This window comes from Centroberyx gerrardi, chromosome 17 (genome assembly GCF_048128805.1).
Source record: "Centroberyx gerrardi isolate f3 chromosome 17, fCenGer3.hap1.cur.20231027, whole genome shotgun sequence".
In the NCBI taxonomy this organism is placed as follows: Eukaryota; Metazoa; Chordata; class Actinopteri; order Beryciformes; family Berycidae; genus Centroberyx; species Centroberyx gerrardi.
In genome coordinates this window covers 16161396-16176500 of record NC_136013.1, presented here as the reverse complement: position 1 = coordinate 16176500, position 15105 = coordinate 16161396, and the positions used below count along the sequence as shown (strand labels likewise).

General features: G+C 43.8%; 1 protein-coding gene across 1 annotated transcript; it reads left to right on the top strand.

Moving 5' to 3' along the window:
* The first annotated feature begins 12188 nt into the window (after window positions 1-12188).
* Window positions 12189-13769, top strand: chrm5a (cholinergic receptor, muscarinic 5a). Its single transcript, XM_071925312.2, has one exon. It carries the CDS (start codon window positions 12189-12191, stop codon window positions 13767-13769), a length of 1581 nt encoding a protein of 526 aa, XP_071781413.2.
* Window positions 13770-15105: the final 1336 nt, after the last annotated feature.

Below are 15105 nucleotides of genomic sequence, written 5' to 3'. Positions count from 1 at the left end.
AGTTATACTCCATGTTTTCAGTTCCCTTAGGCTGTTGAACAGAAGAATACTACAGAGGCCATTCCTTGTAACTGGGTTTGGGAGGTGCAGATCAGGCTTCATACCCAGTCAGGGAGAAAGAAATGTCTAATAAAGGTCTTATGAAAGGTGCTTCTCCTTTCAGAACTATTAAGCCTGGTTATGAATTCAGCTCAATTTGCTTTGCTGTCTTGTCTGAACGTAAATGTCATGTGTGAACACAACCGTCATAATTAGATCGGGATCATGCTGACCTTCATCCTCCACTTCACTGTTGACCTCGTCGTCATCCTCCCCCTTCTCATTATCATCATTATCACCATCATCATCATTATCATCATCACCCTTCTTGATGAAGTGTCCTTGGGAAAAAATCTGGGTCCCGAGCTGTTATCACATTATTATCACATTATCACCATCATCATCTGCATTCTATCGCTCTATATGGCCGTTGTAATCTCAAAATCCTCTTTGGTATGGCTATAACTGATATATTCATTTAATCACCACTGGCCTAGCTGAGCGCACGACTGCAAAATTTCCCCTTGCAGGAGACAACCATCATCTCCCATAAGCAGCAGGAGCAGAAACCGTGGCCAGTGGGGCTTATAGACTTTCACACTGAGAAATGGTGGATTCATCCCCCATAGCGTGATTCCCTGAAACATATACCTCAGGATATTGCATGCGAAACCGGCCTTCCCGTTAGGGGCGAGCGTAGCATGCAGATAAAGTAGATTAGAACAATGTCCTGGGGATGGACACAAGAACTCATCTCACCGGGGGTGATGGTAGCGTGCGTTGTAATCTTAGAGGAACCGGGCTAAACTGTGAGCACAAAACGTTCCCCGTGGAATAAATAGACCCCTGGTTTTGAGTCTCGACTTGAAAATAGCACAGATTCGATGTCTGTCTGGTCCTCAGAGGATGATTAATTAGCACGTTTGTCGGAGGATCTATTTCGCCGCCGTTCGGAAGGTTGGATGGCGTGCCTCCTTGCTTTGAGGATTTCTCTCGCTCTCACCTCAGAGAGGGGCAGATGGAAGCGTACAGCGGGTGGTCCTGAATTAGAGTAATTAAAAGGACACAGACGGCCCTGCAATGCCAGCCCATTGTGAGAGCAGGACAGAGCCCAGACAGAGAGAGAGAGAGAGAGAGAGAGAGAGAGAGAGAGAGAGAGAGAGAGAGAGAGAGACAGAATGAGCAAGAGAGAGAGAGATCAGATATTGACCAACCATTATCAATTATTTGCAGTCTTCCTTTCTCTCTTACTCTTCCTCTCCGGGGTCAGGCCGAGGTAATCCTCATTGAAAAGGTGTTTCATTTTTTTTCCCTTCACACAGTGGAAATTTGGCTGCTGCTGATAAGATTCTCTGCAGCATTGGCCCAGCTCATTTGAAGCCTTGACATCCTGTTTTTTTTGCGGCCAATAATTCAGACAGACAGCGACTGGACGACCTGATAGGGAGTCCGGACACCAAGTCCAAGATGTCCACGGCGAGATCTGCGTCAGTATGCACACCAACACACGCATGCATCACACACCTGCATAAACAAGGACGTCGTGACTCAACGGTGTCATTGGCCTTATCTGTCTGAGAATGTGAGGGGAAATTTCAAAGGATAATAGTCATAGTGATGCAGATGGCTTTTGCTGTTTTTGCAAATATTAGATTTTGAAGGTGTGTACTCACCTGCGCTGTATGAAATATTATTTGTTTATTCCTTCCATTCCACTTTCCCTTAAATTTGCTCACTGATTGAATCCTTCAGACCCAGATGAAAATGGGTCTCAGAGGTGGTGCTTATCCCTGTCACAACACACACTCATACAGATGAACATGAATGCACACACTCTCATGCATTTGCACGCACAGACACTCACACACACACACATACGTCAACCTGGGTCCGGTCCAGACAAGGTCATTGTCGTTGACGTACAAGTGTCTGAGCAGTTGGGTGTTGGGTGTCCTTAAAGGAGTGCAAGCCGTGGGCCCACAATAACAGCTCAATCAGAGCTGCTACCACCTAATCCCTTCTGTCAAGGCAACATTAAAGTTGCATTGTGGAGCGGGCGGGCTCATGTGCCACCCAGCTCTGCCTGACTGGTACATAGGTGTGTATGAAACTGGTTCCTCACTCATTTACTGTTGCTGGGTCTCAGTGACATAGTCTCGACTTTCAAGATTCTAATTTGGGCAAGCAATTATGTATTCATGACACTAGACTTTTCTTTAGCAAATCACACAATCATCAAAAGTTGTTTTTTTTTGTTGCTATATTTGTATAGCAAATTGGTTGAAACAGGAAAAGCTTGTGAGTCTTTTTAAGAGCTCCAAACAAACTAGTCTTCTCTGCTCAGGGATGAAAGCGAGCTGCGCTGCAGGGGGACTTGTAAATCCACTGAAACAGGCCGAGGTATTGGCAAATCATTATGTCAAAAAGGTGTTGTTGCTTGGGGCCAGAGGGAGACAGAAAAAGAAACAGGCAGAGGCAACAGCAGATAGATATTTGTTGCACATCAAAGCCCAGAAGAGAGGAGGACATCAGAAGAGTCAATTCTATTAGCCAATATGGAGAAATATGCCTGGGATCAGCTAGGTTACAAAGGGCTCCAAAGTGAACCATTCAATTCATTTCAATGTATTCTGCAGGATCTTTATTGTTTGCAGTGATGGAGGTGTCTCTGATTTGGCTAATAACAAATCAATGACATAATGTGAGGACACCATCAGCCCAAGGACAGCTCATTTCACCTGACAATTCTGGTAACGAAACTATCTTCCATTACAACCACAAAGACTTTCTGACTTTAGTATGGTTAGAGAGAAGCGATCTGCTGTGGTGTTATAAGAAAGAAAAAGGAATCGTTAGAATTGCTCCATGTACAGGCTGATCTTTTCGCCAGCATATGGGTGCACAATTGGGTCAGGAGATAAGCAAGCCCCTGTGGACTGTGGACAGATGCGATCCATCTCTGGCTGTGTTGATGTCCCCCCTCCCCATCCTGTCTCTCTCAGTGGGATGCAGTAATCACACAGTGACCTGTGGGACAACAGCCATGCCTTTAGGATGCAGATGCGAGGAGAGGAGCATGGCTAAATGATAGTGAGCCTCAGTATCTCCCTGACATCTGCCATCATCAGCTATCATTAGGAGCCTTGTGAGCATTGTTTTACAGAGAGGATGAGCCAGGGATGATCCTACTCAACAACATGTCTGGAGAAAAAGCACTGCAGGATTGAACAGCATGTATTGGAAAAAACCTAATTTTCTGGCTTTAATGTCAAAGGTCATATGCTCCATTTAACCTCCATCCTTCCATGAGTATTACCCAATTCAATCACTGATCTATTTTCAATTTTCAATTGCAAATTCCATTAGCAAAGTTAATAATGCATAAGCTTGTCAATGTTTTAAATTGACCTTTATAATATAATCAATATGGAACACTCAGCAGAAATTGTATAGGAAAATCATCAATGTGCAGTGTGTGTGAATGCACATGCATGTACGAGTGCATATCCGTGCCTTTTGTGTGTGTGTGTGCGTCTGTTCATCTTTGTGTGTGGATGAATCTCATAAAAATATGACTATGGTGTAAACTTTGTGCAGGTCAGCGATTCAACAATAATGATGAGCCAGGTGTCTGTCCGCTGGCTGGCTGCCTGGAAAAGGCATTAGATTAGACTGTGAGGCAGGGTGGAGGGGAGATGGGTGGGAGGGGATATACGGCGCTCTATTGGGACAGATGTGGCAGGATTTTCATGAAAAGCATCAATCATGTCATTGGCCTATAGCTCTGACCTAGTAGCACAATCATCTCAGTCTGAAACCTACATTATGCCTAATGTCGATTCGAAGTATAGGAGGGATTGTCATCTATCTCTATTGTCCACTAACCAGCTGCCACTGCTCCATAGGGGAAAGTGCAGTTCTATTCTGTGTGGCTGTAAAGGGCAAAACAGCAATGCCAATGGAGGTCATTTCGACAATTTTGACGATAGCGTCTAAATATCGTTCCACCTCCAGATATTGACATATTCCAGACTATTTGAAAGCAAATCAATTTTAGTGGCTGTTCCTCATTTCATTTTATGGGGCTGTACATTTACTATATAACAGCTTTAGTTACTGCATATCTACAGCTTAGAAATAGAGCATAGCGTGATAATCCTCTGGAATGAATGAATGCCAGATCCACAGCCAGTTTTGCCCCTTGACCTGGTTAGTGTGAGCCAATGCCATAAATCAGATGAGGGAAAACACAGCACCTATATGCTACAGTTCAAAGTAATACACTGGCAGCAACGGGACCTATCGGTGTATCTCTTCTGTGATTAGATGGGAGCTCATGGGTCAGATCAGCACCCATCATCTGGATTAAGACATATAAGGACTTTACACTGATAAAGCTCTGGCCTCGGCCCAGGACAATTGCCTAATGCCAAACACATAATTCCCCAATCAGCACAAAGACACACATACTGTACACACACAGACACACACACACACACACACACACAGATAGAGGTCCCATGGGCAAAACGTCTGTCGCTTCAGCAGTCTGCTTATCTGGCCCGGCCAGGTCAGCGCTCCCTTGTGAACACAGGGGCGGCAGCGGTGTTTTATGCTCTGCAGATGAGTCTGCTGATAGCCACCCTGCCTTACCCCCCCCCCCCCCCCCCCCCCCCCCCCCCCAACGCTGTTCAAACACTCAAAGAGCCGTGACTGGTGATAACCTGGCCCACTGTCTCTCCCTGCTGCTCTTTGAGGGACAGACAAAAGCCGCACCATTGGAGGTAATTAATGGCCCGTGTGACACATGCACTCCCTCACACACACATATATCCGCACTAACAGAAGATTGGGCTAGGCTGTCTTGAGTAACAACCCCCCCCACACACACACACACACACACACGCACACACACTTTTCCCTTCTGCCCACACCTTCCAAACGAAGCCCTGGGAGCCACCCCTCCACCTCCTCCTCCTCTCTCCTCCCTCCGTCCCTCCCTCCCTCCCTCCTCTCTCTCTCTCTCTCTCACTCTGTGGTCTGAGCTGCATGCTCACTGTCCCGAAACATGATGAACCATTCAGCCCTATGGGAATTTCTCCTCCCAGCTAGCTAGCGTCAGCTACATCTGTGTCTGTCAGCCAGAGTAGATGCAACGGCAGCAGCAGTGGCAGCCGTAGCCGTAGCAGTAGTGGTGGCTTCACCTCAGGGATCAGGCAGCCTCTCACTGACACTCCGCTCCAACTTGAGACTGAGAGACTGAGAGGCAGCGCAGCTCATCCAACTCAGCTCAGATCGGGAGGGACAGTTACTCTCGTTCACTCATCGACTTGCTTTGGCTCCTCAACAGATTCTGCTCATTCATAAGTAACTGAGGAAGGAAGGAGGAATGCCCTGCAACTTGAGGATACTTTTCTCATCTGGTCACACCATGGCTGTTTTGGATGTGTGAGGTGAAGCTGGTGCTGCGCTCTGTGCCTCTGAGCTGGGATGACCGAAGCCTCCTGGTGTCCGTCCTCCTCCTCCTCCTCCTCCTCCTCCTCCTCCTCTTCATCCTCTTCCTCCTCCTCTTCCTCTGCGCTCACGCTTTTCTCTGGACCCCTCTGGCATGCAAGGGTCAAGTCAGCAGGATTTCTCATCCACCCCAATCCTCTCTCCAACTGTGTTATGATTCGGTTCCTCAGCGCCACACTTGACCCGAAGGCTTCCCAGGCAAAACAAAGGGATTAACGATGAACTTTGTTCTCGCCAGGAGACACTGCCTGCCCTTACACAGAAGACTGTGGGATCTGATCAAAGTCAACTGTGAGTATGTGTGTCTTTTTCCTTCTGCGGCTTGTTTCACAGTCTCTAGAGAATCATAAGTGATTCAATAGGCAGTTTTTTGATTAATGCACAAAAGCATGACCTGGATAGAAAGGGAAACAGCGTCATGCGTGCACAAGTGCATGTCTGAGAGGTCTCAGCATGTATTTTTAATGTTGCCTTTTACCTTAATGAAAGCAACAGAGAGGATGTGCTCCCGGAAAGCAGAGATGTGTGTGTCGCTGTTCTTCTGGAAGACTTAGCCTACTGTAGAGGTGCAATACAAATGAAATATGTATCTATTTTGTCACACATCACTCTCAAATTGCAGCACAAACGTATTTTATACTAGTCATTGATGAATAATTAGCAGAAATGGGCAGTTTCAAAGCCAATAAGTCTACAAACCTCATTTACATTCACATATCTGTCATTTTTTCCACTCCATTCTGTGTCTTTCTCTTGTATTTAACCTCAGATTTACTCCATCATGCACTGCTTTGAGAACAGCTCGACTGACACTGTTTGCCTACACATGATGGCCTTGGCAATCCCAAAACTCTCTCCATCATTCATCATCCATCTCAGATCTCCACATTTTTCTCTGCACACTCCCATCTTGTCAGTTGTTCCATTCCAACCATTTTTACAGCACAATCATTTGTCATTTCATTCTAACTCTCTCTCTCTCCCCTCTACTCTTCCTCTCCCTCTTTTTTCCAAAATATATTTGAGTGGAGAAGCTGATAATATGCAAAATTTCAAGGTGGTTTTCAAATTCAACTTAGTTTTTACTGAATGGTTATGAAATTTTTAATTAGTTTGATATTTTCCTGAATTTTGACTTTTTTTTTATGTAATTTCTCTCCCAAAAAACAATCAATATTGTTCTTGAAAGGCTTATGTGCCTGCCTCACACTTCCTTTCCCTCTGCCTTTGATCAAATGGAAATGACACAAAAGGGAAGGATTACGCACTGGAGCGTGATTTTAACGAGTCCATCCAGTCCCCCCAGACCTTGTAAGGTGTTAAATCAAATGCAGAAAAGCACAGAACTATCGGATATTCTGGAATAACTTGCCACAAAACAGTAAAGGTCTGCTAAGCTTGGGAAGAGATGACTATAACAGTTGTGACCTGATAGTAGACCTGGTTTACCAGTGGAGCCTTATGTAACACACAGCAACATTAAAGCTCTCTGTTTGCAAATTGCAAATGGTGGGGAGTTGTCAAGCTGGGATGTTCAATTTTTCACCTCCTTCTTGATGCACGTATTTTCTGCTGTGATTTCCTATCAAACTTTCTTTGGGTTCTCTTTGACTTTTTGCACGGCATCAGACCTGGGTTCATTTTGCTCAAATTTCATACCATATCAATATGATAATATCAGCAGAGGCAAACTGTGAGCATGTTGGCTTGAGAGGGAGAGACCCAGAGAGCAGAGTACATTTACAGATCTGTTTTTGGGCATGTGTTTGTGTTTAGGAGCGTAGGTGTGTGACTGTTTTTCCTCATGTCCATCTGTTATTTTCAGATTTTAACTGACCAGTATAGAGACCATCATAGCCGATACCTTTGGTTTGCACTCAAATGTGATACCAAGATAGAGAAAATTGGGCACATTATGAGTTGGGAACAAACAACAACACACAACCTAAGGGCACAAACAGAGAGACACGCAGACGCAGATTTAGAACACTGTTCACACAAGAACACAAATGAGTCAAGTCAGATCATTATCCAAATGATGGGGCAGTAATGAAATGTTGCAGTCACTCAAAAACAGACAGAATTCCTGGAGGCAGGCGGTGTTTTCATTTTAGTCTCATCAGCAGCTATCAAAGCTGCTGTTGTGTCCAGGAGCAGATCATAAAATATCAGGTAATGATCACATTCATCATGTCTCATCTGAATAGAAATGCAATTAAAGGGTTTGCCCTTGCTCTGACATGACATTTGAAGCGCTGTGGAGAAAAATGTTAGGCATTGAATAAGCTCAATAGCAATAGGAGAGATGTACATAGGACAATCTACATCCTGCTGTTATTTTTGGTCATTAAATTTAGTATCTATCTTAAACCTGATATACTCCATGCTAATGTGTGCCTCCTTGATTTTAATCGGTGGAATTCAAATATTGGCTGCCAAGAGATCATTAGGATAAGAAGACATCCTTTAAGATTGAGAGCTACATTTAGGATTACATGTTTAGGAAAAGTTCTAAGACACCTCCTGTACACATGAACATTCATAATCCTCTTTCTTCCTCCTCCACTGATGGAGCCCCAGGAAGATCCAAGCCTCTCTTAGGTCCTCCTCCTCCAGAATGCCACATATGCAGGAGTCTTAACCATGGGTCACTGGGCTGACTGCAGAATGCACGATCCACTGTGCCAAAGAGCTCTGGGCTGATCTACACAGCATACATACTCGCCGCATAGACACACATGGTGTCTTCTGCCTCCTTTGCTCTGACTCTCCTCTGTCTCGCCTCCTTCCTCTCTTGGTCTCTCTCTTCCTCTCTTTCTCTCATAAATGCCACACACACACATTATATTCACTCTCACGTTGCCGCTGTGCAGAGCGGCGGTGGTGCAGCCAAAGTAGAGTGTAGAAAAAGGTTAAGTATGACTGGGAGGCCTGGTGGGGGCGAGTGCGTGTGGAGCTACAGCAGAGGAGCATTGATGGCCAGGTGCCAGAGGACCTGCAGGAAGCCACCCTCCAGCCTGTCAGCCTCTGCACTCAGTATGGAGGTTTACGCCGGATTTGTGCTACCTACCCTGTCTTCACAAACGGATTGGGCACTGTTAACGACCGGATTGATTGACCATTACTTATGTATACTGCGCTAACATGATGTTTCAGAATGCAGTCAGATACTGGCAGGCTGTGTGTAATGACATTTGCTTGGCAAGAGCGAGAAATGCATCCTCTTTGCACCACTCTGGGGCAGTTTGGCAGTGATTCATAGTAATGACACCCTGGTGTAATGTTCTTATTCAGGTCCGCTACGGGACCAAGTCACTAACACAGACGTATACGGATCAAATCTCAGTCAGATATCTGAGTTGAGCACGGTGAGGAGGCCAGCGAAAAATTCTGCAGCTGCATCTCTGTTTTCTAAAAAGCTTTTTACTCTCGGAGCAGACAGCGTCATGTAGCTATTCCCCCATGTGCGTCATATTTGATGCTACGCTGCATCCATAAAAGAGTCCAAAAAACAGGCCGTAACAGACTATATTCACTATTTATAGTGATGCAGAGTCCATGTTTACCCCACACTCTGAGCTCTGAGCGTACCATTAAAATGTTTCCTGCTTCGATTTAGAAGCTATTAGCAGGCTTGGCTGTATTGAGGTCAAGAGTTAGAACAAGTCCATTCTCTGTGTGTGTGTGTGTGTGTGTGTGTGTGTGTGTGCATGCGTAAACGTAAGCATCACGACAGTCATCAGTGAGTCAGGAATATCCTCCTTTCTCAAACACTGTACTTACCTGTCATCATTAATTCATTCTTTTCCTGGCAATGAACATAATGACTGACAGTTCAGCCTATCCACTTTTTCCCTCTCACAAAAGAAAAAAAAATAACTTTGTAAAGACACTTTTTATACCACCTATGTGAGCTGAATTCCTACTACAGTGTGAATAAAAAATTAGGCATGGAAAAGTACAAAAAAGTACAAATGATGGTAATCATATTGTAAAAAAAAAGGTTGTAAAAGCCTCCACTTAGCAATGATATTCTCCCCCATCTGAGACCATGAGTGGAGAAGGAAATAGGAGCAACTTAGCATTAGAAACCAAGGTGCCATTTTACCTCATCATCAAATCAGTAGCAAGGTTCTGCTAAAGCAAGCAGTCCATAGGAGAAAATGAGAAAGGTTGGATTTGTGCGTACAATGACAGCACAGAGAAGGGACAGATAGGCCCATATGGCGCTACCAGTGGAGTGACACGGGGCTTTGAGTGATGTGATATGAAATGCCATTCAGTAATAAGCTGAGGGCCAATCCGAGGGCTGGAGGAGGACCCCCGCGGAGACTGGAATGTTATTTGTGTGGGCCTCAGGCTGCCGCTGGCACTCCTGCTAACCTGGCACTGCCAAAAGAATACCAATGAGTAGAGACGTTATTCCCAAAGTACGGGTTAGGGATGAGGTCAAAAAACATTGCATAGTGGGTTGGAAATGAAAGAGAGAGAGAGATACGTGTCCCTAAGGTGTTGAGAGCTCTCCAGTTGAGTAGGCATTTTGACATAGCTAAGAGGTGGCTGGAATGGCTGCACTCTAGCTGGATAATGTGAATGCAACAAGAGGACCCGAATTATCTCCTTAACGTCAGACAGGTCAGGATGGTAAGGTGTGGACAGGTAACAAACAGTGCATGGGTACGCAATGCAAGCAGTTTGGGCTTAGGTAAAATTAGGTAATTGGGTAAAACTCCATACTATAGCTGTACAGGTGGCGTACAATAACAAGAGAGCTCTCACTAGCCTCATTATCCACTCCATGAACAGATGTTTGGAGGAGAGAAGTGACCACGCAGTGTCAGCTTAATGATAATTGTCCCTTTTCCATGAGTGATCCCGCTGACACGAAGTACTTTGGAGAAGGTAGATTACTGCAGTACCAGGACCTCTCTGTGCTTCGGCTCTCCACTCAACAGATGTGTTAGTTTCATTATTTTAGCGCTTTCCCCCTTGTAAAACTAAGTGTATGCTGCAGAGACTGGAGTTTGATTCGTGGTTGAGAAATTAGTTGGCATTGAGTTTGAAATCTAGGCACAGATTTGTGCGTTTCCCCATCTCTGAAGCCAAAGCCTGGCATAGAGTGCATCTGTCATTTGATGCACTCTCCAGAAATTGCCCAGTTGAATGTGTCATTTCCCTTAGAGTGTACTTAGAGTTAGGTCATGATTGGCTTTCACTAACATAGTGCTTTCATCCAACTGTCATTACAGATTTAAGTTTCTTCTAGCAGTATTTCCCGGTGCAATTTGAGGGAAAAAGGTGTTGTCATATTTGATTGACAGAGAGAGCACAGAAATTATAGTAATTTCTCATCACTATTTCATCTCCTTAGCTTATTCAGATGGATTTTGCGGTTCTGTCACTTATGTTTGGCTATGGACAATGGTGTTTCACTAATTGTTTGGGTGAAGATGTACAGTTGTTCATAATGATATAGTGACCATAAGAGACTGCAGTTTCATGAGTACCCTTAAAGTCAGTCTTTCTCTAAACAGATGGACTATTCAGAACAGATACATTTTGAATATGACAGATATATCTACACAGGCGTGACATTTCTGATTGCTGGATTAATTCAGTCCAGCCTCAGCGCCACTCCATATGTTTATTCTGCAGAAATGTCACTGAAGAAAACCACAATGTTCCAGCTTATTTTATCAACCACAGTTTGTGCACACTGAGTTTCAAGTCAAGTGACCCAAAAGCTGTGACGCCACCAAGCTCAGGGGATGTGCTGTTTGCTGGGGCTGGGTAAACTCATCTAGGTAGCGCCATACGATTCAAACACGCTCCATGGACCAAAATAACATCGCCATCACCTTTTGGCTGTCTGTAGATTGTAGCCTTAGTCACAAGCTTGAGCTATTTTTAATATATTTTCTCACTCGATTTTATCACTGAGAAATGACCATCTTATTTTCCGTAAATAATTATAAACTGCGTTTATACACCAGTAGTATTACAACACATATTTAAAGCAAGAAATTTGATTATGTAATGACCTGAATTTTTGAAATGTGCCGCAGATGTTGCCAAAGATTGCCTAAAAGACTCCATATGCGTATACTCACATGAGCTGGAAAATGCTCTAATTTGGTGATCTGTTAAAAGACTGCAGCTTAATGATATTTTTATTAATAGATGCAACTCATGGCCCCACAGAAATTAGATCAAACAATGTCCTCAATAGCAACTTTATGTATAATTCATTGAGATCAGATTTTTTGTATGAGGTGAATGCTTTCAACTTTTATGGCTGTATGACGCATAGAATAGCTGCTTCAGTGCTTTCACATTGAGGTAGGGCAATTTATCTAGAGTTTTAAAGCACAAAACATGAGATGAAGCCTGCATTATCACCCTCAAACAAGAGTGAAGTGTGAGCCTTGATACCCAAGTTGTACCGTCTCTGATTTTTACTGAAATGATGTCATCTAGTGGCTATTAAGGGAACTTTTTTGCTCATATGCATGCCTTGAGGTTACTTGCAAAGATGAAGAGAATTACTTTTTCTTTCTTTTCTTTCCAGGAAATCTTGCTCAAAATGACAAACCCAAACACTCCTGTCTTGGTTATATGACATTAAACACAAGACCATGGAAGGAGTGAACATACTGAACTCCACTGTAAATACCAGTACAACGGATATCCACCTGGTCACACACAGTCTATGGGAGGTGATCACCATTGCCACTGTGTCGGCCATAGTCAGCCTCATCACCATTGTGGGGAATGTTCTGGTAATGCTGTCCTTCAAAGTCAACAGCCAGCTAAAGACAGTGAACAATTATTACCTGCTGAGTCTGGCAGCAGCGGACCTCATCATAGGTGTGTTCTCTATGAATCTGTATACCTCTTATATACTGATGGGCTACTGGGCCTTAGGAAACCTCGCCTGTGACCTGTGGTTGGCAGTGGACTACGTAGCCAGTAACGCCTCGGTCATGAACCTGTTGGTGATCAGCTTTGACAGATATTTCTCCATCACCAGGCCCCTGACCTACAGAGCCAAACGGACACCCAAACGGGCTGGGGTCATGATAGGTTTGGCCTGGCTGGTGTCGCTTGTTCTGTGGGCCCCACCTATCCTCTGCTGGCAGTACTTTGTAGGGAAAAGAACCGTCCCCGAGAGGCAATGCCAGATCCAGTTTTTCTCTGAGCCTGTGATAACCTTTGGGACAGCCATTGCCGCCTTTTATATCCCTGTGTCAGTCATGACGATCCTATACTGTCGGATCTACAAGGAGACAGAGAAGAGGACCAAAGACTTGGCGGAGCTCCGGGGGATTAACTATCCCACAGACCCTGGGGTCGCCCAGCCCCAGAAGACCATTATCAGATCCTGTTTTAACTGTAAACTAAGATCTGCTTCACATGACAGGAACCAAGCCTCCTGGTCCTCCTCCAGCAGGAGCAACGCTGCCAAGTCAGCAGCCACCACCAATGACGAGTGGTCCAAAGCTGACCAGCTGACCACCTTCAACAGTTACGCCTCCTCAGAGGACGAGGAGCGGCCCGTGTCTCCGGGGGGCTTCCAGCCCTCCTTCAGGAACCAGGCTTGTGAGACCAGCAAGAGTGCAGTGGGCAGCGAGAGCGAGCAACTCAGCAGCTATGAAGATGATAGCTTCTTCCACACACCACCCAAAAGCAACTCGCAGAAGAGCAAGAAGTGTGTGTCCTACAAGTTCAAACCTGTGGCCAAAGACACTGATGCCGAGCAGCAGAGCAAAAACGGAGACACCAAAATGGCACGGTCTACGTTCTCCTCGGCTGAGTCCATGAGCGTTCCATCCGCCTCCTCCACATCTAAGCCCATGGACGTCACGCTGAAGAACCAGATCACCAAGAGGAAGAGGATGGTGCTGATTAAGGAGAGGAAAGCGGCTCAGACTCTCAGCGCAATCTTGCTGGCTTTCATCCTAACATGGACGCCTTATAACATCATGGTGCTAATCTCCACCTTCTGCTCGGACTGCATCCCCCTCTCTCTCTGGCATCTGGGCTACTGGCTGTGCTATGTCAACAGCACCGTCAATCCCATGTGCTACGCCCTTTGTAACAAGACTTTTCAGAAGACCTTCCGCATGCTGCTACTCTGCCAGTGGAAGAAGAAGAGGATTGAGGAGAAACTCTACTGGTATGGACAAAACCCTGTGGTCAGCACCAAACTGACATGAACCATTTATTTTCTCAAAGTATGATGGTATATGATGATATAAATTAGATATTTGTATTGATGATCTTGGGTTTTGTAACTTGAATATACCTATTAGGTATCAAAAGTACAAACATTAAAAAGGTTGTAGAATATGAATAGTAGTGTTCCTTAATCAATAGGCCTACTGTATGTTGATTATTGCTAAAACTACAAAAAGGGGAGATCATCATGAAATTGTCCCCCCAATATAATCATTGACACTGTACATTGGTTCAAAAGCATTATAAAAATACCAATGTTTCCCCCCCAAGTTGATGCTCTTATGCACAAAATGCCATAGAATAACACATACTGTAGATTCTTTCATACTGTAAGTATTGTGTTTGTACTGAAGATGCACATTTTGGTATTAGGAGATCATCATGAAATTGTCCCAATATAATCATTGACACTGTATATTGGTTCAAAAGTATAAAAAAAATGCCCATGCCCACCCCCCCCAAGTTGATGCTCTTCTGCACAAAACATTATAGAATAATGTCATACAGATTATTTCATACTGTAAGTATTGTGTTTGTATTGAAGATGCACATTTTGGTATTGCTATTTTATTTTAAAGGGCTAATAAGTGTTGTCCTGATGTCAGAATCTGCTTGCTAAGTCAAGATTGTAACTGATGATAATCAAAGCCTTTTCACATGTGCCATTGTCATTTATCAGATAAAAACATACATTCAGCTTCATTCTTTTCACGTTAAACTTTAGCAAATGTTTTGCCATTTCTGTCCACCAAAACGCCTGAGAAAATAGAACTGAGTAATGATTCCATAAATCATATTACAGGAATTAATAAATTACCCTAAATTCTACTGGTCGATAGTGCAAATACAAATTAAAAAACTATTATAATCTGGTAGTAATTTCTATTTAATTAGGTCACAAACTTGCTAAACCATGTCAGTGTTTACATACATAATGAGTGGGAGAGGAGGGTTTCAGAGCACACATTCTCTATTTGTTACAATCTGTTTATTTTTCTACATCCTCAGGATATTTTTTTTCTTTGAGCATTGAAATACAATATTTATTTTCCCTGGATTAGCTGAATCAATATCTCATCATATATTCATGTGTATTTCTTGCAAATTTGTAAAGTACTGTAGCAAAAATGCTGTTTGTTCGTGAAATATTACATTCAAAATTCAGTAAATATTGGACAGTACCCAGAAAAGATGTTTTACATGTGTAATAAGCTATGATGTCATGAAACACATTTTTGTAACTGTGATAAACCAGAAATCTGCACTTGCAATTTGGGAAATGAAAGAGATCCTTCGCTGTACATACATTGATAT